The 26,394-nt window shown below is 45.4% G+C and overlaps 2 protein-coding genes across 6 annotated transcripts; both read left to right on the top strand.

Annotated features, from left to right (window-relative positions):
* Nucleotides 1–626: 626 nt before the first annotated feature.
* On the top strand, nt 627–16,021 carry ano7 (anoctamin 7). 3 transcript variants are annotated; one of them, XM_046390068.1, is made up of 24 exons: nt 627–694; nt 1,927–2,042; nt 3,658–3,724; nt 4,268–4,398; nt 5,276–5,383; nt 5,743–5,879; nt 6,217–6,274; nt 8,111–8,221; nt 8,352–8,517; nt 8,599–8,689; nt 8,939–9,035; nt 9,141–9,284; nt 9,650–9,787; nt 10,058–10,156; nt 10,348–10,450; nt 11,645–11,756; nt 12,674–12,728; nt 13,214–13,311; nt 13,519–13,694; nt 13,833–14,038; nt 14,127–14,269; nt 14,485–14,575; nt 14,787–14,906; nt 15,068–16,021. In XM_046390068.1, the coding sequence occupies exons 2-24, from the start codon at nt 1,953–1,955 to the stop codon at nt 15,203–15,205; spliced, it is 2,679 nt and encodes an 892-aa protein (XP_046246024.1). In that variant the 5' UTR covers nt 627–694; nt 1,927–1,952; the 3' UTR covers nt 15,206–16,021. The 3 variants fall into 3 exon arrangements, with proteins under 3 accessions (XP_046246024.1, XP_046246025.1, XP_046246027.1); XM_046390069.1 differs by lacking the exons at nt 627–694; nt 1,927–2,042 and adding an exon at nt 3,190–3,566; XM_046390071.1 differs by lacking the exons at nt 627–694; nt 1,927–2,042; nt 3,658–3,724 and adding an exon at nt 3,763–3,828.
* A 409-nt stretch (nt 16,022–16,430) lies between these two features.
* Nucleotides 16,431–26,100, top strand: eif4h (eukaryotic translation initiation factor 4h). Of its 3 annotated transcripts, XM_046390099.1 has the most exons (8): nt 16,431–16,589; nt 19,330–19,520; nt 20,110–20,174; nt 20,457–20,553; nt 21,350–21,469; nt 23,319–23,468; nt 23,570–23,685; nt 25,692–26,100. In XM_046390099.1, exons 1-8 carry the CDS (start codon nt 16,525–16,527, stop codon nt 25,695–25,697), a joined length of 810 nt encoding a protein of 269 aa, XP_046246055.1. In that variant the 5' UTR covers nt 16,431–16,524; the 3' UTR covers nt 25,698–26,100. The 3 variants fall into 3 exon arrangements, with proteins under 3 accessions (XP_046246055.1, XP_046246057.1, XP_046246056.1); XM_046390101.1 differs by lacking the exon at nt 21,350–21,469; XM_046390100.1 differs by lacking the exon at nt 25,692–26,100 and having other exon boundaries at nt 21,350–21,442; nt 23,570–23,709.
* The last annotated feature ends 294 nt before the right edge of the window (nt 26,101–26,394 follow it).

Consider the following 26,394-nt stretch of genomic DNA (forward strand, 5'->3'; position numbering starts at 1 on the left):
AATGTGTGTGTGTGTGTGTGTGTGTCAGGGGTCTGTACTGTGTAATAAACTGTGTGTTTTAAGTAGACGACAGTAGACCTGATCAGAATAAACTCAGCTTGTTGAAAACTGCGTGTGTCCTAAAGGGGGCGTCGCTGCTCTGCTCGTTCAATTACGAACGCCTGTCACACATCTGGTTACGTGGCTCATGAAGCGCATCAGGCCACACCTGCAAAACAACCAAATACAAACAAACGGTGAACAAGAACAAAAATGTACCCGATAAGGCAACATGGTGAAGATCAGATGGAATGTGTGCCAGCAGGGACCAGACTGTGACACGGTGGAACAGGTGCAAACAGGTGTGCTCGTCGTCGTGGCTGAGTCTGCTTCATCTGTGACGACGTTTCTTCTGCTGCCAGTGGCTCATGAGCTACCAGCCAGAACATTAAACGTCCCTAACGGCCACATGGTGGCGCCGCTGAATGCTTGTGCTGATGTGCTGAGCCTCATGAGGCACACAAGCTGTGGCGTTTGAGACTGTGATGAGCAAAAGCTGCATGTGCACTCCCACAGACAGCCAGACAGATAGATGCTGAGGCGGGGGGGCGGGGTTAACGCAGTGGGCGGGGCTTAAAGGGCTTAAAGCCGCAACATGCACACACTCAGACTGCTGCTGCGCTGCGAGCTGGAGATTCACCGACTGCACACACAGGTGAGTCTGCAACACGTGTGTGTGTGTGTGTGTGTGTGTGTGTGTGTGTGTGTGTGAGAGCTTTAACTGTTAGAGACACACACAGAGGTGATCAATCGATCAGTTATTGTCAGTCACTTTTCATTTAATGATATTCCAAAGTCTAAAACACAAACAGGTTTGAACTGAAAATGACTTCATGTCTCTGCAGGTGTAATTTCTGAATAATCATTAGGTTTTAATGATAATTATCAATGCACTGATTAGAAGTAGGTGTGAAGAAACAGCAGATATTCGTTACTTACAGTCTGGTGAAAAGTTGAATTTATTTGACGTACAGGAAGTGCAGGGGAATATCTGTGAGAAATGAATGAAAAAAAACATTTAAACCAGAGCAAATCACTACGTATTTGGTGGAAATTTGATTTTTCGTATTTGTTGAAGTGTGTGTGTGTTTCACTGCCACTCTTATTTCTTATTCTAAACAGACGTATATGAATATTCAATCTGATTTATTCAAAATCTCAAATCTTTTAAAGGTGACTTAAGATCTTTTATCTTTTAATTTCGTTCCAGACTGAATGTGAAGATAGCAGTTACACCAGGCTGATAATGACAACAACAGCAGACTAATGCAGACAAGTTGAGAGACAAAGTGCCAGATACACTCTTATACTGTATACTTATTTATATATACTGTGTATTTGTGTGTTTTATGTTTAGTTTGTCAGTGTTTCACACAGAAACGTGTTCACAAAGGTGTTCATGCTGACACAGAAATGATAAAACAAGCAGACAGTAATGTTCTCTTAAAAATTAGTCTTGAAGGGATAAAATGTAAAGAATATTTACATAAAAGAACATTTCCTTGAAACATTTACACATAAAAGAATAACAGGTTTGATCAGGTGTTTGATCAGGGTGTCACCTGATCAGTGAGAACCCTGCAGCCAATTAGAGCTCTGCCAGTTGGCGTTCGTCAAGACCTGAGCTGCTCTGCATATTCACTTTGCTAACTTTAACTTATACTATTGACAAGTGCTAGTGATACTTTCACTGCAGTCTCACGGCTGACTGCATGTGTGCTGTGAGCAAACACACTGACGGCTTGGTGGGAACAAACCACCACACTCAGCGTTTAAAGCATCCAATCACGGCTTCGTATTCCTGCCACTTCGCATTCTGCCAGTCAGTTTGCAGAAAGCAGTCGTGTTTGAGAGTACAGTGTGTGTACTTGTGTCTGTTGGCTGTAGGAGGAGGACAGAAGAAGCGAGACGGAATGAGGAGACGAGTGGAGCACAGGGAGGACATCGCCACGCTCATCGCCATGGAGGCCAAGCAGGAGAACAGCTACGGCAGCATCACCATGGTAACAGCTGTCTGGAAAGCATCAGGACATGTGGAAAAACTGATTGAAATGATCTGAGGCACACGTGGAGTTCCTCAGGGAACCATCCTGGAGCCACTGTTCTTTATGTTAAATCCCGTCAGGAAATTCAACAAAACACCTGAAAATACCAAGAACATATTCTAACTCATTGCTAACACATTCAGATAACTATCAATATCTGCAATTAGCCACAGTCAGTAGCTTAGAAATAATCACATGATGAGTCAAGTCCTCACTGACCTCTGTAAAGCTAAATTATTATTTATTTTTCTAAATTTTTACACTATATTGGATTTTTCACAGTTAGCTTATTCAGTTAGTTGTTCCACTATGTCTGCTATGTGTTTCCTCTCAAAACTCAGTGCTGCGTACTAAACTCTGAACTCGCACTTAACCAACTTTTCTGTAATTACTACCAGACCACAGAGAGTGAAATTAACAGGAAATTAGACACCATTTCACTGGTCAGTGTGAAGAGCTAAATTCAGTTTTAATGCCTCTCCACACAGAATTCTTTATTTGCCTTCGAACTTCACTGGTGGCCTCCGTGACAGACACATTTAAATTTTATAAGTAGTTGAGTCAGCCTTTACAAACAATACGTCTTTGATTGCAAAATCCCCCAAGGTCCCAAAAGTGCGTGTGTTTTTGTGTAGTGGAAGCAGGAAGTGCGTGAGATGAAATAAGATTCGGCGGCTCCACGGAATTTAACACTGACTGGGTGATGAGATATTAGAGAACAATGGAGGGCAGGGGAAGTTTGTGCTGTTCTTCCTCTCATCACAGTGTTTGTCTTCAGTCTCGTTAGACTTGAAACAGCAGGAAGGAGTCAAATCTGCACTAATTAACACACAAACTGCAGCCAATGAAAACACAGCGCTGAAGCAGATAACCCACATCATTCATCATTCATTCATGAAGCCTGGTATCACCAGCTTTGTATGTGTGTGAGCTCCTGTCCGTGAGTTCCTCATTCGTGATGTTAATGAAAATAAGACAGTTATCTGAATTATCAGCTTTGTGAAGCGCCGCACTGACCTCCAGCTCAGTGTTTGTCTGTTGTGGTTCGCCCTCAGCGCTCTCACTGCGTCGTTTTCAGAGAAGAAGCTGTAGGAAGGCCACAGAAGACGAGCTGCTGCCCAGCAGACAGCAGACACGCTCAGTCAGAGAGCAGCAGTTAGCAGCTGAAGCACATATTTCCCTCAGGAGGAGGTGGAGACCAAACACAGAGCTAACAGAAGGTTTAACTTCATCAGGTGACACAAACACGACTCCACATGGTGGGTGGTGTTGACCTGTACCTGCTCCATGTGGGAATAAACAGCCGTGTGCTAACAGGTTCAGCATATCAACCTGTTGAAAACGGATCAAAAACTCAGTTAGTGCAGAAATGTCTTCGAGTCCTGCAGGAAAGTTTGTTTAGTTTCATGTTCAGCCTTCAGGTGTTATGTATTACAATCATGTTGATCAAGACAAAACAATAGAAAAACTTCATCCAGTGAGGTGAGAGGATTCAAATAGGCCCGAAATTCACATCATTATTCAATAAACAGTCTCTTGATTCTGACAAATTCTGTGTTGAATGATTTCCCAGAATGCACCTGTTCAGTCTATTCAGCCCCGGGACCGAAATGTGTTCAGTGACGGATCGACTCGTGTTGGTGAGTAAACCAAATGCTGTGCTGAGTCAATATTAGCTGAGAGGACTGGAGGAGGCTCAGTAAACAAACTGGCAGCAGACCTCTGACCTCAGACACCTGAACAGGTGTGACAGCAGGAACACATTCATGACAAACGCATCATATTGAAACAAATCACACAGTGAGTCCAAAGACGTGAATTAATTTGGTTAATTGGTGTGAATGTGAGCGTGGACAGTTTGTTTGTCTCTGGATGTCAACCCTGGCAACCTGTCCAGGTGTAGCCCGTTCCTGTCCCACGGTCAGGTTGGATAGGCTCCCCCTGAGCTTGCACAGGATGAGCAATGACAGATACGATATGTGGTGGAGATCAGCTCGGGTGACTGATGAGCTGCATGTTGGGCCTGATGAACCTAAATTGCCTTTCAGAAAATGTCTTTGGCTGTGATAACCTAGAACGAAAGCAACTTCCTGTGACATCAGCAATAGCAGATGGGTTAGCATGAGCAGCAATGACACCACATCAGAAGCTGATGGTTTGAATTCTGTGCTCCTGTTGGACAGATTTTGTGTTAGTGTGGGAGGAGCCTCTGAATTCACAGATGGGGGAGAGCACAGGTGTTAACCCTGCCCACAGGAAGTGGAGGGAGAAGTTTCTGAAGAAGCTGAGGCACTCAGGACTGCTGCAGGAACAGGTGAGCAAAGCAAACACACCTGAAAACAACAAGTCAAACATCACAACACTAAACAAACACGAGTGTGTTTGTTCAGCCAGGAATGTAAACTGTTCAGTCTCTTCTGTTACATGGTCATCTGTCGCGCGACCTCAAGTATGTAAAAATAACTTACACAAGTGTCATCCGCAAAATGTACGAGCAGTACCAGTGAAGGTCACTGACATATAAAGATGGCCGACGTGTCTCCGCCTCATCCCACTGTACAAAAGTGAAGCCAAAATATCCCTGCCACCTTGTTCTGGTGATGTCATTTGGAGCCAGAGCACAGAATTGAATTCCCGCCCACACACCCGTCTGAACCAATCAGGAGCAGCAATCAGCTAACGGTCATGACATTTCAGCCCCTTGTGATAGCATCAAATAAGACCTGCCTGAAATGACAGAAACCATCTTTGGGAAAACTTTATTTGACGTGTACTTTAGTTTCTAGTTTGGCTCATGTCCCATCTGCTAACATGGAGGGGGAGGAGCTTATGAGCTGTACTGCAGCCAGCCACCACACTGTACATAGTCAGTGGTAAAAGTTCACATTAAGCTCTCGTTTACTTAAGCAAACGTAGAAATAGCAGTATGTTACAAGTGTCACATTGAAAATTATTAGTCATTTAAGACAAAGTACATAGGATAGGAAGTAACATAACATACAAACAGTCAAGAGAAGTAGAAGTACCTCAGTATTGTGCCGTACTGTAGTAAATGTGCTGTGTTGTACCACTCGAGGTCATATGAAGAGAAAAGAAAAGGACCCAGAACTGACCCCCATGGGCCTCCGTAAGTGATGTGAGCAGTAAAGGATGAAGAGTTTCACTTAGAGTTTCTGTGTGTCCCTCTACAGAAGGAGGTCCTTCAGATGAAAACGAGGATCTGCTTTGTCCTCCTCAGTGCTCCGTGGAACGTCCTCTGTTACTACGCCGAAGAGATCAGTCTCAGAGTCCCTCTGCAGGTACAACATCACAGTGCGTCCTCACAGTGTCTTCACTGTGTGTGCTCACAGTGTGTCCTGTCAGTGTGTCCTCTGTGTGTCCTCACAGTATCTTCACTGTGTGTCCTCACAGTGTGTCCTCTCAGTGTCCGCTCACCGTGTGTCCTCTCAGTGTCCCCCCACTGTGTGTCCGCTCAGTGTGTCCCCCCACCGTGTCCTCTCAATGTGTCCCCACTGTGTGTCCGCTCAGTGTCCCCCCACTGTGTGTCCGCTCAGTGTGTCCGCCCACCGTGTGTCCTCTCATTGTCACCCCTCTGTGTGTCCTCACAATGTGTCCTCTGTGCGTCATCACAGTGTGTCCTCTGTCCTCCTTCCTGCAGGTGGTCAACGCTCCAAACATTAACTGGTCTGAGCACATCCTGTGCCGGCTGTCCCTCCCTAACCCTCTGTCTCAGGACGTCCCCAACCCCCCACCTGACTACTACACCTGTCAGTTCAGGACCAACAAGCTCCAGCGGTACCAACCTCACAAACAGATCTGCTCTGCTTTACTTTTGTACCGACTCTTTCATTTTCCCATTAAGAAGAGAAACATGAAACATTTAAACAGAGAAACATTTAATACCAAATTCTTATTTTAATTGTCAAAGGTTTTGTGGCTGTCTAGAAAACCGGAAACACCTCAGTCCTCTGTGGAAAATTCAGATTTATGTACATGTGTTCACTTTCATTCAGATGAGGAGTGAAAGAGAGACAACAGCAGTGAATCAGCCTCTGGATGTTTGACGTGTGAGTGTCCTGTCCAGTCTGCTGTCCAGCTGTGAGCAGCTGTTTTACCTGTCCTCTGTCTGCAGGTTTCTGGGCAACGACAACAAAGAGACTTTCTTTAAGACGACTCAGAGACACCAGGTGGTGAGTCCAGACTTTCTAATCTCATGTCCAGATGAAGGTATTTGGGGCCCCCATTTGACCTCCCACCTCCACCCATAAGCTCCACCTTCTCCACATTGTATGTACCCTGCCCCCCCCAAGTCCCTTTGAATTACTGTGACCACAACCTGACCAACAAGCAGCTTCTTTATGAGCCCCGACACCCAGAAAACAAACAAAACTGTGCTGGAATTACTTTGTCTGGTTTCAGTGTCGTTTGAACCAACACAACTTTAGAAGAAAACACACCCTGTGATAGCAGTGTGAATCAAAACTGTGAGCATGACAAGGCCACGTCATCAGGTGATACTGCAGGACTCGCCTCTGCTGACGCTTTAGTCTTACAACTTCTGTACAAAATTTGAGTCTACAAAAAATCTGACAGACACTAAAGCTGAGGTTTTGGGGGCCCCTGGGGGCCTGAGGCCGTGAGTGAAGTTGGACATTAGGTCAACCAAAACAATGTAACACGATACCAAAAAGGCCTGCATGTAGTGATGTTATTCAGCCTGTGAAAGGGAAAGAACGGATTGAAATGGTTTCATTTCTGTAGGTTTTAAAATGATTGTGTGTTTGCGTGTTTCCATCTTAAAGTGCTAAATAAAAAAGAAAACGAGGGAACAGCATGAAAAATAAGTCTCATTTATGTATTTTTATTAGTGACTTTAATTTTCCACCCACGGTGATTTTAAAAATCCACCAAATAAAAGCAAAACAGAAATAAGAACTGATTGTGTTTTTTTAATACGCTGAGCCAAAAATCTCTGCTCCATTGATCACACAATAACACAAATAAATAAATAAATAAATAATAACAATATTCGTCAGATATTGATTGTGTGTTCTGATCTGAGGACTCAATGTCAGTCTGATGTGTTCAGTGAGCCGTGAGCTGCAGAAATCACAACACGACATCCTGGTTTTGACCGAGCCGAGTTTCTAGAAACTGAAGGGTGGGGTGGGGTCTTCACCGACTCCTCTGATTGGTCCAGTCGTCAGTTACAGGACGTCAGTTACAGGATGTTTCAGTCAGCAGGCGGATGCTGCAAGCAGCTACGCCTCCTCTTCAAATACAATCTATACACACACACGTTCACAAACAGCAAACTATAAACCTTGAGATACACACACACACACACACACAAAGACACCGTTAGAGAATCTGAGTTTAGCTTCTTGCGTGAGCTAACAATTAAAACAATTGACTGTAGTCTGCTATTTATAGGTGTGCTTTTAAGCCGAGAATCTGCACAAAATTTCGTTATGCTTGCATGACAATAGAGACTCTTGAATCTTGAATCTTAAAAACTCTTCCATGCTCTTCTATCGAGACTAACAGGTGTAATTTACGGAAGCTTCAAGTTGTGAAAATGGAATCCAAAAAATAAAAGTGTACAAATAAGTAATTAGCATAGCAGCTAGCTGGTCCGTCTCACAACATTATCTCTCTTCAGATTTTTTTGCTCGAACTAAATACAAATAAACAGAAAGATTTGGAAAGATAGAAATGTGAACTCATTTCGTTGTGGCTTTCCTCAGGGGATCCGATGAGAATCAGAGGACAACATGTATCATCACTTTCATGACATAGCTCTATAAAGTGGTTAGCCTAGCTTAGCACAGAAGCTGAATTCAGGGGGAAACTGCCAGCTTTTAGCTCAGTCCCACTAAACCAAAGGAACAGATTTCACTTTCTTTACAAAGATCAAGAAAGAAGACTTCAGTGACAAAGTGTACTGGGTCACAGAAGCTAGTGGACCAGCAGATGACAGGAAGTGACATCATGGTCCATGCAGTGACTGTGTCCTGTCCCTCTAGCTGTATGAGATACTGGCCAGGACTCCGTATGGTTTGATGAAGAGAGGGGAGGTGGGAATCGACCGACTGCTGAGCGAGCAGGTGTTCACTGCTGCCTACCCGCTGCATGAGGTGAGCTCCTGATCCCGAACCCAAACCCCTGAGACCTGGTGTACATGTCCCATCAGAGCCGGGACGTGTACACCACCTCTCCGGCGTGCAGACTAGAAATCAAAACTCTGCTTTCACACTGTGTTTGCAGGGAGATTTCAAGCTGCCGCCAACACCAGTGCCCCCCCAGTCTTTAGGTCTGAGACAAATCCTGTACACATACTGGGCCCAGTGGTCCTGCTGGAGACGCTACCAGCCTCTGGATCACATCAGGGAGTACTTTGGAGAGAAGATAGCCCTGTACTTCGCGTGGCTCGGTAACCTCAGCAGCCTCACTGGTAACTAACTGCTCCCAGCCCTCCACGGTCTGTCTCAGCAGTAACTCTGTCTCACTGCAGGCGTCTACACCGGCTGGCTGCTGCCGGCGTCCCTCATTGGGACTGTGATCTTCTTTGTTGGGTTCTGGCTCATGGTCACTGATGTTCCAGCGTAAGTAAAAACTCTGTGGGGCTCTCACTTTGAGGTCACAGACTTTATATTTCTTTCAGATGTTCATCACTTCAGAGTTTCATCTTAAACCTTCTTCTTTTTCCTCTTGTATAATCTTAATACAGTACTGGAACCAGAAACTGGTTCTCAGTTAGAACCAAATCCAAAATGCCAAGAACTGGGTCTTCAGGTTAGACCAAATTTTGGATCTGATGTTCACAGTCAGTATTTGTGTGTGTGTGTGTGTAGGATGGAGGTGTGTGACAGTGGAAACAGCCTCATCATGTGTCCTCTGTGTAACATCTGCTCCTACTGGAACTACTCGAGCATCTGCGTCACCTACAAGGTACACGTTTGTTTTCTTTGTGTTCTGTCTGAGCTCACACCGAGCTCGCCTGTCTGTCTGTTCGCCTGTCTGTCTGACTGACTGACTGTCTGTCTGTCTCTGTAGGCGGGGATCCTGTTTGATAACGGAGGGACAGTGTTTTTCAGCGTCTTCATGTCTCTGTGGGCCGTCACCTTCCTGGAGTCCTGGAAGAGAAGCTGTTCGGCTCTGTCTCACCGCTGGGACTGTTCTGAATTCCAGGACATCGAGGTGCTGGAGTCATCTGTGGTTTAAGTTAGCACGTGATGTCACGTAACTTTGACATTTTCAGTCTCGGGATTTGACCACTGTTGTCGACAAAAGAAAACTTTTGTTGTGTTGGTCGCTAAAACTGACTCGACTTGACACCGAACAGAATAGGAATTATTTTTTAAATATCATTTTTATTTATTTAGTTTCTCAGGGACTTTGCATATGAACAAACATTACTGGAAATAAGCCAAGAGGTTTTGCTCCTCAGTCCCTGACCTGACGTTAGAAACCTGAAGTCAACCTAAAAGAAGAATTAAGAATTGGTGCTAATAAATATCATTATCTTTTGGAGCTGATGAGTGTCGTTGCTCTGTCCGCCACAGGAGCGACCTCGTCCAGAGTTCACGGCCATGGCGCCGATGACCATGAGGAACCCAGTGACCGGAGCAGAGGAACCTTACTTTCCTGAAAGTAAACGACTCAACAGAACTCTGACAGGCTGCATGGTCATCGTCATCATGGTGAGTTTCCACCATAACCACCGCGGGACGACTGGAGGCAGTTCAGTTCAAAGTGCACAGATGTGCTTTACCTTTGTATTCTACCTTTCATATTAACCTCACCAGGAGCAGGTGGAGGAGTCAGGAAACAACACCTAATTAATCCCTGAAGTGTTATCTGATTGGTCCCAAAACTGGCCAATCAGTGTTGCTGACCTTGAGCAACAAGGTACTCACACAGGTTGTGTTTAGTGGCAGAACGTCAACGTAAACTGAACGTCCTGTGTGCAGATTGTCGTGGTGCTGATGTTCCTCATCGCCATCATTGTGTATCGCACCATCCTCGGTATCATCATCTACAAGTCTGGCAACAGCTTCGTCAGTTTCTCTGTGAGTACAACAGGACTCGCGCTTCCTTTCATCTGCACAAGCTTTCATAAGAGTTCAGAGGTTCCAGGACGCTGCCCTGAGGGACTCCACTGCTCTCTGACCTCACATCTCTGTCACCATTTTTATATGTACTGGATTTAAAACATGTTTTCTGTGTGTGTGTGTGTGTGTGTGTGTGTGTGTGTGTTCAGGCTTCGCGGATAGCTAGTATTTCAGGATCAGTGCTGAACCTGGTGGTCATCCTCATGTTGTCCAGGGTTTACACCTCACTGGCCCACATCCTCACCCGCTGGGGTGAGTCACACCTCCTTCCTCACAACCTCAGTTTTATGCTTTTTACAAAAAATAATTTTGTCATTTTAGATAAATTTAGACTTTAGTCACCGATTTGTCGAGTTATACTAGTTCACGAAATTTTTAAAATGATTTATAAACAATAACAGTTAATGAAGTGAATGAAAAATGTTTGACTGTATATATTATGATTAAATAATTTTTGCCATCACATTTGCTAAAAAAGCGAGTTTTTAATTTTTCTGATTTACTCAAACGAAGCTTATTACCTCAATGCTGGGAAAAGGTGCCAACAGACAGAAATGTTGAAACTTGATTTTAATAGGTAAGAAATTAAAAACCTCATTGAACCATTCTGGAAACATAACAAAATGTGTTAATTTTCAAAGGTTTTATAGGATTGTTATTTATTACATGCAAACCACAGGATGAAGGTGAAATATAAAGAGACAAACATCACAAGACTGCAGAGGACAGCAGAAGCTTACTTCAGCAGTGTTGAGAAAAAGTTAAGCTTAAATACTCCATGGAAATGAGGTGTGCGTTGATGTGTGCGTTGATGTGCGTGTTGATGTGCACGTTGATGTGCGCGTTGATGTGTGCGTTGATGTGCGCGTTGATGTGCACGTTGATGTGCGTGTTGATGTGCGTGTTGATGTGCGTGTTGATGTGCGCGTTGATGTGCGTGTTGATGTGCGCGTTGATGTGTGCGTTGATGTGTGCGTTGATGTGCACGTTGATGTGCACGTTGATGTGTGCGTTGATGTGTGCGTTGATGTGCACGTTGATGTGCACGTTGATGTGCACGTTGATGTGCGTGTTGATGTGCGCGTTGATGTGTGCGTTGATGTGTGCGTTGATGTGCACGTTGATGTGCGCGTTGATGTGCGCGTTGATGTGTGCGTTGATGTGCGCGTTGATGTGTGCGTTGATGTGCGTGTTGATGTGCGCGTTGATGTGCGCGTTGGGGGATGGGTGAGGGAGTGGAGGTGCTGATGTCTCTTAAATTATCCTGACAAGATCCAAGTTTACAATCCTGCTGGTTTTAGGTGAAGAAGCTTTTCTGTGAGGATAAAATCAGGCTCTGCTCAGATGAAAATGTGTGAACTGTGTGGATGTCTTCTATATGTACTGTGTGTAGTACTACTGTGTGTACTGTGTTCACTGCACGTTTTCTCTCCGTGTTTCTGTCAGAGATGCATCGGACTCAGACTAAATATGAAGACATGTTCATCCTCAAAGTTTTCATCTTCCAGTTTGTCAACTTCTACTCATCTCCAGTTTACATCGCCTTCTTCAAAGGCAGGTGAGAACCGCTCGAACCAATCAGAACGAGGCTCACAGCTCCAGCCAGTCACAACAAGCTCAGACTTCAGCATGTTGCTCCAACCAATCAGACCAGAGGCCCGGACCACGAAGCGAATTCAGAGTATCCAGGTTATCAGTTGCTCTAAGTGGTCACATGAAGACAGTCAGCCAAAGATTTCCTGATGTCACCACGAGTGTTTGCAGCGTCTGACCAATCAAAAATGTGGACACGTTTGCTGACTCTGCTGTATAAACTAAAGTTTATATAACCATAAACACAAACAGCCTGAACACACAGGACGCACAGCTGGCAGGAAAAAATCACTGAATGGTTCAATCAATAAGCTGCTCACTGCTCCGTCGTTATGTCACGAGTAGATCTGACTGGAATGACCTCTGCCTATTCCACTAAGTTCATGGGTTTCTTTGATATATCTTTCATATTTTGGGAAGTAAAACAAGTACAAGGCTTTAGTGCTTCAGTCTGTTGTCTGTTGATACACAGAAGCACAATAAAGAGATATTGACTGTGAAAAATGTAAATGCAGGAGACAGGACGTGTCCAACAGCAGTGCTCCTCTCAAGAACCTCCACGGAGCTCCAGGATCTGCTTTGGATGATAATTACATTTTTCAGACAAGATAATTGGCAGTAAATTGTCAGGTTTATACATTATGCTGTGTTACCTGAAACAGGTTAAGTATGAGGTAACACATTAACATTTAGATTAAATGAGGAGCCACAGCGCCTCCTATAGGCCAAAATGAAAATGAAGCCTCAGACATATAGAGTGTGTGTACCTGATGGAAGGATGCAAACAGGAAACACGGAGTCACTCTGTGGAAACGTGAAAGAGCTTCAGTGAAGAGCTGCATGAACGTTAATATGTCTGTTTGTCTGTTTGTGTGTGTTCAGGTTCATTGGTTACCCCGGAAACTACAACACTCTGTTTGGAGTTCGCAGCGAAGACGTGAGTCTGTCACACGATGATAATTAAAAGTCAAATTTAGCTGTTTCACTCTACATAGCTGCTCCAACTGGAGACATCAGGTTATAAATAAATGTGAAAAGAAATATGTCACACTCACTCACTGCGTCTGTTTGTCATGACGTTCTTCCTACGTTTACAGACCAAGAGAAGCTGCTCCAATATACACAAAATGTGAATGCTGCATTCACAATTTTAACCTTTTATTCACAGAAGAGAATAAGACGGACCTTGAGTGAACGTTATGACTTCTTGCTTTACTGTCTTATCTTTTCAGGAGAATCTTAACTGTTAAAAAATTGGCCAAAAAGCATGCAGAGGACAAGACAATGGTGTTTCAGCCCCGTCTGGTGTTTGAAGGTCTCAGACGCCACACAGGGTGTTTTGTCTGTGGGTGGTAATTTTATGTCTTGTTTCTGGGTGAAACTATATTCATTATTTATTTTGTATTTGTGTGTGTGTCCCAGTGTGGAGCAGGTGGATGTCTCATTGAACTGGCTCAGGAGCTGCTGGTCATCATGGTGGGAAAACAGCTGATCAACAACATCCAGGAGTTCATCTGCCCGTAAATACAAACATAAACAAGATGAGAACTTGTGTGAATGAGATAATCATGCGTGAGAACAAGATAAGAGAAAATGTCTTGTGAGGACATGATAATAAATCATGAGAACAAGATGGGAAACAGTCTTCATCTTTAACTTCTGAAGGTCGTGTGGTGACCTTTTCGATTCACAGCTGAAACCGAAAGTGATGACTCATTGTTTGGCAGGAAGTTGAAGTCATGGTGGAAGAAGAGGAAAATAAGTCCTCAGCTGAAGGAGGTGAAGGAGGAGGAAGGTGAGGAGGCCCAGGGGGACGTGAAGAGGGACGGAGAGGTTTCTCCCTGGGAGGCGGACTACCAGCTGCTGGTCTGTGAGGGACTCTTCAGTGAATACTTGGAGATGGGTAAGTCCTGTCCTGTTGGGCTGCCGGCAGGTGGGGTCACATGTTGGAGTTCTGAGAGACTGAACTGTGATGTGAAGCATCCTCTGAAGTGTTAACTGTCGGTGACTCTTCACTGTAAACCCTCCGTGTTCTCCTTAGTGATTCAGTTTGGTTTCATCACCATCTTCGTGGCGGCATGTCCTCTCGCTCCCCTCTTCGCTCTTGTTAATAACTGGGTGGAGATTCGTTTGGACGCTCAGAAGTTTGTGACTGAGTATCGCCGCCCAGTGGTGGAGCGAGCTCAGGACATCGGCATCTGGTTCCCCATCATGCAGTTCATCACGTACATAGCGGTCCTCAGCAATGTAAGACTCTGCGTGTTCCTGTATGAGCCTATTTGTGAGGACCAGTTTGACTTTTTGAATCTGATGTTTCTTAAACCTGTGTTTTCAGGCTTTCCTCATAGCGTTCACCTCGTCCTTCCTGCCTCGTCTGTACTACGGCTACACCAGAGACAGCACACTGCGTGGTTTCATCAACTTCACTCTGGCAACATCACCACACGACTACAGCCAGCAACATCACACATCCTGCAGGTAGGCAACATCACCACACGACTACAGCCAGCAACATCACACATCCTGCAGGTAGGCAACATCACCACACGACTACAGCCAGCAACATCACACATCCTGCAGGTAGGCAACATCACCACACGACTACAGCCAGCAACATCACACATCCTGCAGGTAGGTTACTTCTAAATGCTGGTTGTTACAGTTACTGTTAATATTGTCGCTGTTGTGTGCAGGTATCGGGCCTACAGGGATGGAAATGGTCAATACCTTCCCGAGTATTTTCACCTCCTCGCCATAAGACTCACTTTTGTGATTGTGTTTGAGGTCAGTGTCTCACAGAATCATCAAATTTTATTGTAGGAGATCGTCCAGAGTGTGAGAACCTCATGAGTTACATCGGCATTACATTAACATTCAGAGTCTGAATTTTTAGCCTAAGATGTATGAAATATGTAGCAAAAAACATGTAACTAAACAGAAAAATACTGCTGACCTGCATTGCGTTCATCAGTTAATTAATCCTTCTTCCTCTCAGCATGTGGTCTTCTTCATTGGCCGTATCATCGACATGATGGTCCCTGACATCCCTGAGGAGGTGGAGATGAAGATAAAGAGGGAGCATTACATGGCGAAAGAGGCGCTGGCTGAGAATCAGGTGCAACAAAACTGATGAAAGTGAACAGACTTTCATATGTAGTTTATTGGTTTACATTATTCTAGTTTGGTTTGTACTAAATTATAGTTGTTTGTGTGCTTCATCATAGATGGCCTCAGTTATAGTTTAGTTTGTTCCTCTGTTGGGCTTTGTGTTTCCAGTCTTTGGGAAAGGTGGATGTCCTGTCCACCAACCTGCAACAGCACGGATCCAGACCCTCACCACCACTGCTGAGTGATTCCCCTCCACCAAACCTGACGGAGATCCCAGAGGAACCTGACTCATCGGGCAGCTGCTGAAATATACCACAAGTGAACTCAGTGCATTACCTCAGTGTCCACATCAACCAGACTGAGTTCTTCCTTCTGATCAACCTCTCTGACAGATCTACGAGACCACTGTGACACCATTACAAGATCTACAAGAGCTGTGCTGGATCAGTTCAGGTCCTACAAGGACCTTGTAAGACCTGCAGGATGTAGATCTACAAGACCATTGCTAGACTTACAGACCACAAGAGGTCTGCTAGATATCTAAAAGGGTCTACCAGACCTCTTCTAGGCCTGTAGAAGATCTGCAAAACAGCTGAAGACCCCCATCAGTTCACCACAATCCTGACAGGGTCTGTACATCTGCTCTTAAAAGAAACAAGAGCTTTGAAAGATAGATCCTTCATCACGTTCAGCTGTTACTAATTCTTAGTCAGAGAAGTCTAATCAGATTCAAATCTAATAAATAACATTTCGATAGACAAAATATTAGAAGCACCTTTGAATGTCCACCATGATTACATAGTTAGCTGTTGACTCTTGTGTCCAGAAAGGTGCAGGTCTGTCTGTGAATCAGTTTGAGAGCATTTTGCTGAACATCACCATCCTCCTCTGTCAAAGCTCTCAGACTGTTGTTTCAGTCATTTACAAACTCACCTGTCCTCTGTTACTGAGTCAATGGATCATAACACCTATGCTGTGTAAAAAACCATCAGCCACACTGTAAATCACACGGACGAGAGATTCAGCAAGTAAACCTGGCATATTTATATACTTTTTATACATTTATACTTGAACTATCTTATGTGTAAACAATATGTGATGTAAATAAATTTCTTGTAGGAAACAAATGTTTGTGTTTGTTTCTTCATCTTCATCCACTGACTTTAGAGGGTCAGCTGTTCAAGTTGCAGAAACAGAAAATCCTTCATGTGCTCTGTTTCTCCAGATCTGATTTGTTTCACCTTCTAATATTTCTTTGTGTGACACCTAAAACATTCTGTAATCTGCTAAATGTAATGTAAAGTAATGTAATGTAACACCTTCTGTACTGAACAGTACAGAAAGTTAGCTCAGTATATAAAGAACATATTTTGTACATTTTAAGATTTGTTTAAATCAGCAGACCACGCTGGTTGTTTCTTTTGCTTTCTGTATTGTTGTTTAATCGTCATATATTATTTATATTTACATATTTTATCGATATGTATTTTCGTATTTATAAAACTTAAAAACAAGTGAGCAAGAGAACAGTTTTGTCGGTTTTCCCGGTCAGGCGCTCTGCGGACAGCTAAACCCGCTCTGCGTGTGACGTGCAGGACCTCCTCCTCCGACACACAGCAGCAGTAATGGCGGACTACGACAGCTACGACGAGCGGGACAGGGCCTACGGTAGCTTCGGCGGCGGCAGAGGGTGAGTCTGCACTCCGCACTGCATCTCCATCATACGCCTCAAACATAAATCCCGGCCGGACCGTCGTTGTGTTTCCCGCTGCTGTTAGTGCCGAGCCTCTGTGCGGGGCGGTTAGGCCCCGGAGCTCGCCCTGCCCGGCGCTTGCTGAGTCGGACTGGCAGGAGAGAGCGAAGCCCACGTAGAGCGGCTGGGAATTACCGCGGTCCCGGAGCGAGCAGGCTAACTGTTAGCAGGAGGCTAGCGAAACAAACGGACACATGTGGCGGGGATGGCCCCGGAGCTCTATCATAAAATAACGTGTCACTGGTGTTTCTTGGTGTTTGTATTAATGAAGCAGGCGCGCTTAGAGGTGGGACCGGAGGCCGCGGCAGGCGGTGGTGGTAGCGGAGCTGCAGCTGCAGGCTGCCCGCATGGCTGCATCATGTGTCCGCAGCTGCAGATTCATCCACGTAGCTACCAAACATGAGGCTGGTATCGATCTGCACTATTGGTTATTGATCTGATCATTGCAGTAAATGTAGTTATCAGGTTAGCTGCTGTTGCCTGGTCTGTTATTTATTGTGTTTGTGATTAATGGAACCGTCAGTGAAAAAACGGATGGCTTCCTCAGGATGCCTGCAGCTCCTGCAGGATGTATAAAAGCTTTAACGTCCCTTCATTCAGCTCATTTCTGTTCTGACAGAGTCAGAAGTGTTGTGAAAAGATCCCAAGTTGATATCCAGGTTTTTTTTATTGTTTTCTTATATTCTCATGATCAGTTCATCTACCCTTATCGATTGATCATTGGTCTGCCTGATCAAACATCAGAAACCAGTTGTGACTGTTTTTCTCACTGTCTTAGTGTTCAGGAGGACGCACTGAGATGAATTGTTGTTGAATAATTGATTTAGCTGTTGATCAGTACAGCGTTGGTAGATTGTCTCCTAAAACTTCTGATGTGCTGCTGAACAGGCCAACCGTCTTGTCCTTCAGAGCCTCCATGTTATGTTGTTTGGCTGAAAACAAGTTAAAGAAAATTGTGATTTGTTTCTTGCGTTGAAGTTCAGAAGAAAAACGCAGGCATCGGAATGAAAAATGTTTCCGAGTCTCTTGGCTGATGTGATGTAGATGTGAAAGGTGTGGACTTAGGATGGAGGCTTCCACAAGCCTCCTGTGGAAGCTTCTATCTGTCCATACGTGTGAGGACTTTTTACATTTCTGATTGACACAGAACTATTATGTAATGATATTTTTAACAGAAAAGTAAAATTGCATGTAAATGTAATTAAATAAGGCTGCAACTAACAATTAATTTGCTGATTGTTTTTTCTATTAATCAGTTTTTGTTTGAAGAACAACTGAATCAATGGATCGACATTGGTTTTCAAAAAAACAAAACAAGTCAAGTATGACTATTTAAATCTGGGTTGCTTTGAATCATTTAACTTGCAATATGAAGGCTACATGAGTCATACGTTACTGCTGCTTTGAGGGCGTTCACACACATCTCTCACCATGACATGCTGATGGACGATCATCAATATCAACATCATCAGCATCTGATTTGGTCGTCTTCCAGTCCAGCAGAGGGCAGAAACAGTCCTCCCGTCAGAGCTTTAACATTCGCTGTAAGGACCAAAACATGGCCGACTCTGCTCTGATTGAGAGGAAGAGGGTTACCTGTCGCAGGTGAACCAGCACTTCTACTGTGCTGGAAGAAAGATGTTTGGCTCAAATAAAAGTACAAGTACAAATACATTGAAGTAATGTAGATACAAGTTAGTCCTGCTTCTCTACCTCCAGAGTGACCCATGACAGGCTGACATGCTGTACATTCTCGTTACTGATGCGCTCATGTGTGCGTCACTTCAGCGTGTCAGCTTGCTGAAGGTGGTCCTTCATTAACTGATGTGGCTCTTCACAATCATATGAGTAAATATTAGAGCAACATTTAAAAGAATCATTTTCATCTGCCACTCACCAAAACTGATGAGATTATCAGATGACAGATGGTGGATTTTTCAGGAGTTTAGAAAATCAGATAACTTATGGATGCCGTCAGTTTGTTGAAGCGATTATCCAGTACATCAGCCTGCTGATTTATCTGTTGGGAAATATTTACAGTTAATCCAGCTTGATGATTCATTTTCTGTAGATGGACGCCATGATTACTGAATTCATTTTTAAAAAGAATAAAATAATTAAGAGTTATGCAGAAAAAACCAAAGGGGATGATGAAAATAGCTGAGCAGTGAGCCATCTCACTTCCTTCTCGTCTCCGCTGAGAGCAGCACATGCTCAGTAGCCATCGGGTAGACGTGATGGCGGCAGGTGAAGCGCGAGCAGGCCTGTCAGCGATGCTGGAAGCAGGAGTTAGAGGATGTGTGAGAAACTTCAACTGTGTGCTGTGTAGTTTCTTAGCGAGGTGACTCAGATGAACATGACAATAAACTCCAGTCTTTTCATGTATTTGATAACCAATAATACATGGAAATAACTGACGTTGAACAATTAGAAGATGAACATTGAACCCAATAAAAATTGTAGGATGTGTAATGTGTAGTGTCACAGGGGCATTATGTACTTTTACTTTGAATAATTTAGGTACATTTTCCTGTTTGTTCTCACATACTTTGACTTAAGTAAGATTTCCAATGCAGGCCAATTTACAGTGTGGTATTAGTACTTTTAGCAAAGGTAACAACCTGACGTAGGCCTGCACTCCATCTCCCATCATGCTCTGTGTCTGTCCACCCTGTAGGCCCCGTGGAGGCGGCGGCGGATCCGGAGGTCCCAGGAAGCAGAAGGAGCTGCCGTCAGAGCCTCCGTTCACGGCGTACGTGGGAAACCTGCCGTTCAACACGGTGCAGGGAGACATCGACATCATCTTCAAAGAGCTCAAAATCCGCAGCGTCCGATTGGTCAGAGACAAAGAGACAGACAAGTTCAAAGGTCAGCATATTAACATTTGGTTCTCATCTCTTAGTAGAGTATACAAGTGGAGTGTCAGCTGGGTTCTCTTCACTCATCTGGGCTCACATGCTCTTAAAGTAAAGTAATTCTTTGAGGACTTGTGTTGATTCTGGATGCTTTTACTCTGACTGACACTGAGCTCTTATTTTGAAAGGCCATCTGAGTAGAGAGCCAAAACTAGGTGCTGATCATGTGATTGCAGGTACATGAGACAGGTGTGATGGGAGCCTCCCAGCATGCACTGGGGCAACAGATCTGTGGAGACAGTGTGAAGTGTTGCCTGATAGTCATAAACCTGCTGTAGAAAATGACGTAGTGATGATCACAACCACAAGCCTTCGTGTTGTCATCCGAACTCACAATTACATCAGCAGTCTTTCATTTGACATCTGAGGCTGCAGGCACGTTGCTTCTGACTCGTGATGCAGCCGACTGTCAGCGAGCTGCACTCGGGCTGAGTTTTGAGGCTCGTGTCAGACTGTCGGCGTCGTGGTGTGGGTGGAACCAGGTCCCGTCTGTGAGGTTAACCCCGCTCTCACTGTGTCCCCTGTTTCTGTGTCTCTCTCAGGTTTTTGTTATGTTGAGTTTGAAGATTTGGAATCTCTAAAAGAGGCTCTGACGTACGACGGAGCTGTGAGTATCCACATGAGACGTTTTTATTCTTCAGTCTGAGTGGGTTTCAGGTTCATGGGGCCGAACCGCAAAGTCTGATGGCATCCAAACACTCTGAGTTTAAAGAAGAGCCTGACCCTGTTGAAGACCACAAGCTGACACACGCTGGTCTGACAGGATGTCCTCAGGGGGACGGGAGTCCACACATGACATTCTCACTCAGACTGAAGAATAAAAGTAACCCGTCACATCTTCTGTATCCACTGTGTGCTGTAAGTCTAACGTGACCTCTGACCCCTTCAGTTGTTAGATCAAAGGTCACTGAGGGTGGACATCGCAGAGGGACGAAGGCAAGAGCGAGGAGGAGGAGGCTTCGGCTTCAGGAAAGACGACGGCAAAGGTACGGTGTGGAGGCGCCTGTAGATCCTCACAGCTGTGCGTGTGTGTCTCTGTGTGTGTGTGTGTGCGTTACTGCTCTTCTGTTTTTCCTCTTCCATCAGTTCTCCTCCACGTCTCAGCTTAAACCTGCTCAGTCTCTATTTTATATTGAGCTTTTGAAACCAAATTTGGTATGAATTCGTATTTTCCTTTAGAAATGTTTGGTTATGTTTGATTGTGGTGATGAACACAGTCTGAGAAATCAAATTCTTATTTGTGTTTATATGATTTTACAGAGTTGTTTGTCCTCATCAGACTAAAATAAAAATATTCAAACTGAGCTCGATACGAAAACTGAGCTGACACACTTTGTTTGACCTTTGACTTGGAGGAGGAGGAGGACGATTCTTCATCTTTCATCCTTTCAGCATCTCATTGTCACCTCCACAGCCACCCCCCTTTTCCTCTGAATGGTCCACACAGACAGACAGACAGGTAAGGTCACCTGGTCTGGAGGTGAGACTTTCGTCTCCTCAGGTTGACCTTAATAGCAGAAATATTAAACGACACAGAGCGATAACACTTCACGTCCTGCAGAACTTCAGTGCTTCTTCTAACATCTCCTCTCTGATTGGCTGATGGACGACTAACACGTTCCGCCTCTTCAGTGCTGTCCTTCCTGCTCCTTCCAGAAGGAGGTGCTGCCTCCCCTCCCCCCTGTTTCCTCTCCTTCCTCCTTTCCTCTCCTTGTTCTCCTGTGTCCTCCCCCTCTCCTTCCCCGGCTCCTTTCCGTGTTAAACTCCCCCTGTCCTCTGCAGGACGAGGAGGTTCTCGAGGAGCCCCCAGAGGAGGTGGTGGAGGAGGAGGAGGAGGACGTGACTACCGCGAGGACTACGACCAACCAGGAGGAGGTGCGCTCAGAGAGTTCAGCAGCTCAGGTTGGACAGCAGCAGATCCCAGCCAACCAATCAGAACACTGCTGGGCTGCAAACAAACTAAACTCTTACTCAGAATCACAATTCCTTTATTTATCCCCAAAGGGAAATTCTTATTCTTACAGACATTGCACTTGCAGTATTCCCGACCAAGAAAGAAAAGTGAAAGGTATAAAAATAGGATAACAAGATAAGTGTAAATTGAAACTCTAAACTTGTTTACCACACAACACTGCAGTGCAACACAACAGTATGACAAAGTTAGCCTTTCTGAAGACGTTTTCGGTGTGTCTACGAGCTCGCGTCTCCGCCACTCGATTCGCTCGTTGATGCTGACTTGCTGTGCAGTAACTCGCGATTTTGAAGCGTTAGCTGGTGAGCTGCTCTTTGGTGACTGTCTACCAATTGTCCGCACTCCTCCTGTGATGGAGGCGTTGGACGGGTGCTGGTCTTGGTCGCACTTTACACCACGGCAAAATCGCAGTGATCCTACCATCGAGCAGCTGCAGCGAGTGACAGGAAGGACACGTCCGCCGTCTCTTGAACACCGTGACCACAGTTTGTCCAACGTTGTGTCAGCGTTGTAGTGAAGCTCCACAGCTGACTGTGCTGTTGTTCTTCCTGTTCACGTTGGACATCGCAGGTTGTCAGGACAACGCTGAGTCATGACTCTGCAGAGGTTTTCTGACGACTCTGCAGTGGCCACACGACGTGATTAAGACCAGGGAGATGGCGATCACCTTCATAAGGAAGAGGACGACTTCCTGACCCCTGTGCAGTCTGGGAGAGGATGTTGTCATGCTGGAAGACAGCAGGCTGGCAGACTGAAGTGGAAGACCTGGATGGAGGAGGGGGACGAGCAGAGTCTCCCTGGGGAAGCTGAGATCCTTCACTGAAACGACGTCTCAGCTTGTCTCGGAACCAAACTCCATTGTGCTCGCCTTCAGCAGCTTTGCTCAGGGTGAATGACGTGTATTTACTGTCGTGAGACACTCTGCTGCTGTAACACAAATATTTCCCAAAACGTCATGAATACACTCCTTCCATCCTGTAATCTGCGTGACTGCATGGTGGCACTGCTGTTACCTGGTTTGAGATTTGTCTTGATCTGAACTAAAAAAACAAAAAACGATTCGGCCGTTCGTTAACAAGTTCATGTTAGCTGAGAGCTGTCGGGTTCCTTATGGGCTTGTCTGTCAGGTTTGGTTGAAAAGAGATGCCGCGTTCAGGGCACGACTCGAGCTTGGTAAACAAGCAACGTGAACAGACCATCAGCAGCAGAAATATGTCAGTTCAGGTGAAAACAGGTGTGTTGGAAATGGGCGGGGCCTGCGTCCAATCAAAATATAACATATAGCTAAAAACTGCTTTTTAAATGTGTACTCTGTTGGAGATGAGGGCCGTTCAGTGGTTGCAGTCTGCAGCCTCACCTCTAGATGTCGCTAAATCTGGACCTCCAACTGGACTGCTGTTTAACTAGCCACATGGTGGCGCTGCTGCAACATTTAGAGAGGCTCTGTCCCACATTTGATTTCTACGGCGTTTATCTTATAGAAAGTGCACAGCTACACTGAGCCAAGCCGAGCTAACGCTGAGCTCCAGTCATCGTCGCTAAACACCGCAGGGTTAACCTTAAACGGTTTGCTTTTCTGAGCTGTCGGTGAACCGCTGACCTTTGACCCGCATAGCCTGGCTCCGCCTCCTGAATCTGCTGGACCACACCCTGCCCCCCCCCCCCATTTCCTCGTCATGTCTGTCAACATCTCATGCTCATTCTTCACCTGACAGGTTACCTGGCGCTGCAAGACAGCTGAAGGCGTCGGTCTGCTGACTTACCTGTCTGTCTCTGCAGGTTTTAGAGATGATGACTACATGGGAGGGCGGAGTCGAGGCGGTGGTGGCGGTCGCCCCGGTGACAGACGGGGGGGAGGTTCAGGAGCAGGTCGCTTCAGAGACGGACCCCCCCGCGGAGGAACAACAGACTTCAGGGAACCGTCTGAAGGTGATGCCACTTCCTGTCTGTCCGTCGGAGTTTCATCAGACTTTTGTTTGTACGTTTGTCAGCATAGTAACGGTTGTGCTTTGTTTGTTTGCGTTGCACAGAGGAGCGTGCACAGCGGCCTCGGCTGCAGCTGAAGCCGCGGACCGTCTCCGAGCCACTCAACCAGGTTGCCAACCCGAACTCTGCCATCTTCGGCGGAGCCAAGCCACGAGAGGAGGTGCTCCCCAAGGATAAACCTTAAGAGACTGAAGGCCGTGAGGGCCGGGGGGAGGGTGTGGGAGGGAGGGACGGAGGGTGGGAGGGTGGGGGGGACGAGAGTGAACAGATAGAGAACTTTAACAAGGAAAAACAAAAAAATAAACACCAGTGGGATGAATTAAGACGCCACAGTTAGCATTCCTTCCTGACAGACAGCGAGCGAGCGGACACCGCCCTCCTCTTCTTCTTCTACTTCTACTTCTTCTTCTTCTTCTTCTTCTGCTGCTTCGTCTTCTTGTTCTTCTTCCTGTTTGAGTTCATTTTGAGCAGAATATTTATTCTTAGTCGGAATAAAGATGAAACACACTCTGACACTGATGAAAAATAAACGTGTAAACACAAACACGACGAGCAGCTTGTGAATGCATGTCCAAAACGTTGGGTTTCTCTGCCCCGCCCCCCACACCTCCACCTTCGCTTACTGTGATATCATACCTGCTCTGTCCCTGTAGCCCCGCCCCCTCTCCTTTGCCACCGGGTCAAAGGTCGCCCGCCATTTACTCTCCAGTGGAAAGAAGCCCAGAGTCAAACCTGTAAAGTCATTTTTTTTGTCATTGGTAGTTGTTCAGCTGTGGCCACACCCCCTCATCCTGATTGGTCAAAGACAAAACTTTTTCTGTCTTTGTTTGCCGTCACTTGTTGCTGTGCTGACTTGTCACACAAAGGAGTCATTTGTCCTCCTTGGTGTTTGTTTGTTTTAATCGGCTTTTTTGCATTGGGTGGGCGGAGACAGACTTCGAAAGCTCCGCCCCCCACAGGCACCTTCTTCAGACTCAGCCAATGGGAACGGTTATTTTTTTAGGAGTAAAAGTACACTGAAGCTGTGGAGTGATGATGTTCTGATTTCTGTTCCTCGATGCACTGCCGGTAGCACCGACCTGTTCGGGTGTCGCCTCTGTAGTTTACCAGTTAGAGTGAAGGGCTGAGCAGCAGGGAAAATCAGGTGTTGTGTTCACTGTCTGCAGGAGTTTCCTCCGCTTGACTTCAGTAATGCAGCATTCAGGTCCTGTGAAGAAAAAAGGGAGAAGCGGTTTCCTGACAGAAAACTGACTGCTGGAAATTAATTGATTATGACCAATAATCAGATTTCCAATATTTACCAAATAATTGATGAAGGATCTACAGAATCTGTTCCTTTTTTCCTCCGGTCTGGAGTTCTCGTTTTGTTTCTGCTCCCGGAAACCAAAACCTGCAAAAAATAAGCTACAGAATCTGATGCTTTTCTTTGTCCGTCACGCCCTGAACGCAGCACAGTGTAATCAGTAGGAGGCAGCAGCGAGGGGCTGGTCTGTCCCGTCCTGTCAGGTTTAAGAATGAGACGCTCTGACTGGTCCACACTGAAAACTTCACCTGGATTCACCTGAAAACTAAAAAGTGACGTCTCTCCTCTTCTTCTCTCCTCTTTTCTCTGCGGGTCATTTTTCTGTTTTCCTGCTGCGTTGAAGACTCCAAGCTGGTTTCACAGCCGGCAGAGAAAGCAGAAGGTTCCTCCTCTGTTTCTTCACTCCTGTTCCCTTAAGTCACGTGATGTAAACATCTGATATCCGCCTTAACAGCTGGTGGCACCGACAGCCTTTTCACGGCTTTAAAGCAGAAAGGAGGTGATGGAGTGAAAGAGGTGAAGAAACGCACCAAGAAAAGCAGAGAAGCTTCTCGTCTTCCCTTCAGCCATAACTTCAGTTTCTTTGTTCTCGTCTTTCCTCGTTTCTCCTTTCGATCTCCTCAGCTTTTATTCTTTGCTTTTTCTCGGGCTCCTGTGATTCACTCAGTCTGTCCGTGCAGTTTGTTTATTGTCAGCAGCAGAGCAGATTTGATGAGGGGAAGGAGTGAAAGGGGGAAAGAAAAGAAGAGACAGAGCTGAAATGTTTTTCTTCTGTTTTGTTTAATCTTTTCCCTTCCTTTTGCCCCCCTTTTTCTCCATCTCTTTCTGTTCTCTTCCCTTCTTCCATCTGTCTCTGATTGCAGTCCTGATTCATTTCAGTCAGCAGCCACGTCCCCCTGACCAGACGGTGGCGCCAACACAACAGAAAAGAAGAAATTTAAAGGTTTTTTGTGCTCTTTGGTTACTTGAGAAGCCGAGTTAAAAGTTTTGAATGGTCCAAGTTGTCATGTTGCCGTGAAGCTTGGCAGGCTGAGCGGAAGGTGGACGGCGAACTGGTCCAGGTGAATGTTTTCAGGTGTGGATCAGGTGATCAGGTTTAAAGCTTCCGGTTCGCTCTGCTTCGCTTTCAGGACGTTTGTGTGGCTGAGAAACCGTTTGATTTGCTCTACTGTACCACAGAATAAAACCGGCTGTTTTAACTTGTTTTCCCCCTTTTTGTTCATTTTTCCTACACTGTATATGGCAATAAAACTATCATCATCATCTCCATCAGCCAGAATGTGTTTCATTTCGGGGGGGTTAATTTGCTCATCCAAGTCAAAGTGGAATAAAACAAAGCTCGTCCTGTTCTGCTTCTTCCCTTCTGGCTTCAGTTTCCTTTTCTTTTCACGTGTGTAAGGTTTGCTGGTGACCAGCTGGGACGTAACGAGGTTGGAGAATCCCATGTTTTGTTTTAAACTGGCTGAGCCGACAGTTTGTGTGAGTGCAGCTGAGGCCGTCTGATCAGTTCCTGATCGTCCGTATCGATGGGTGTCCGTTCAGACGCGTGAAGCTCCGCTGCTTGTC

This window comes from Scatophagus argus, chromosome 5 (assembly GCF_020382885.2).
Source record: "Scatophagus argus isolate fScaArg1 chromosome 5, fScaArg1.pri, whole genome shotgun sequence".
NCBI classification, from domain to species: domain Eukaryota; kingdom Metazoa; phylum Chordata; class Actinopteri; family Scatophagidae; genus Scatophagus; species Scatophagus argus.

Coding starts and splice junctions, on each gene's coding strand:
- ano7 (XM_046390068.1), top strand. CDS start 1,953: ATGAGGAGACGAGTGGAGCACAGGGAGGACATCGCCACGCTCATCGCC. Junction 8,222..8,351: donor CTGCCTACCCGCTGCATGAG/GTGAGCTCCTGA, acceptor CTGTGTTTGCAG/GGAGATTTCAAGCTGCCGCC. Junction 14,907..15,067: donor AGGCGCTGGCTGAGAATCAG/GTGCAACAAAAC, acceptor TTGTGTTTCCAG/TCTTTGGGAAAGGTGGATGT.
- eif4h (XM_046390099.1), top strand. CDS start 16,525: ATGGCGGACTACGACAGCTACGACGAGCGGGACAGGGCCTACGGTAGC. Junction 19,521..20,109: donor AGAGACAGACAAGTTCAAAG/GTCAGCATATTA, acceptor TGTCTCTCTCAG/GTTTTTGTTATGTTGAGTTT. Junction 20,175..20,456: donor CTCTGACGTACGACGGAGCT/GTGAGTATCCAC, acceptor TGACCCCTTCAG/TTGTTAGATCAAAGGTCACT.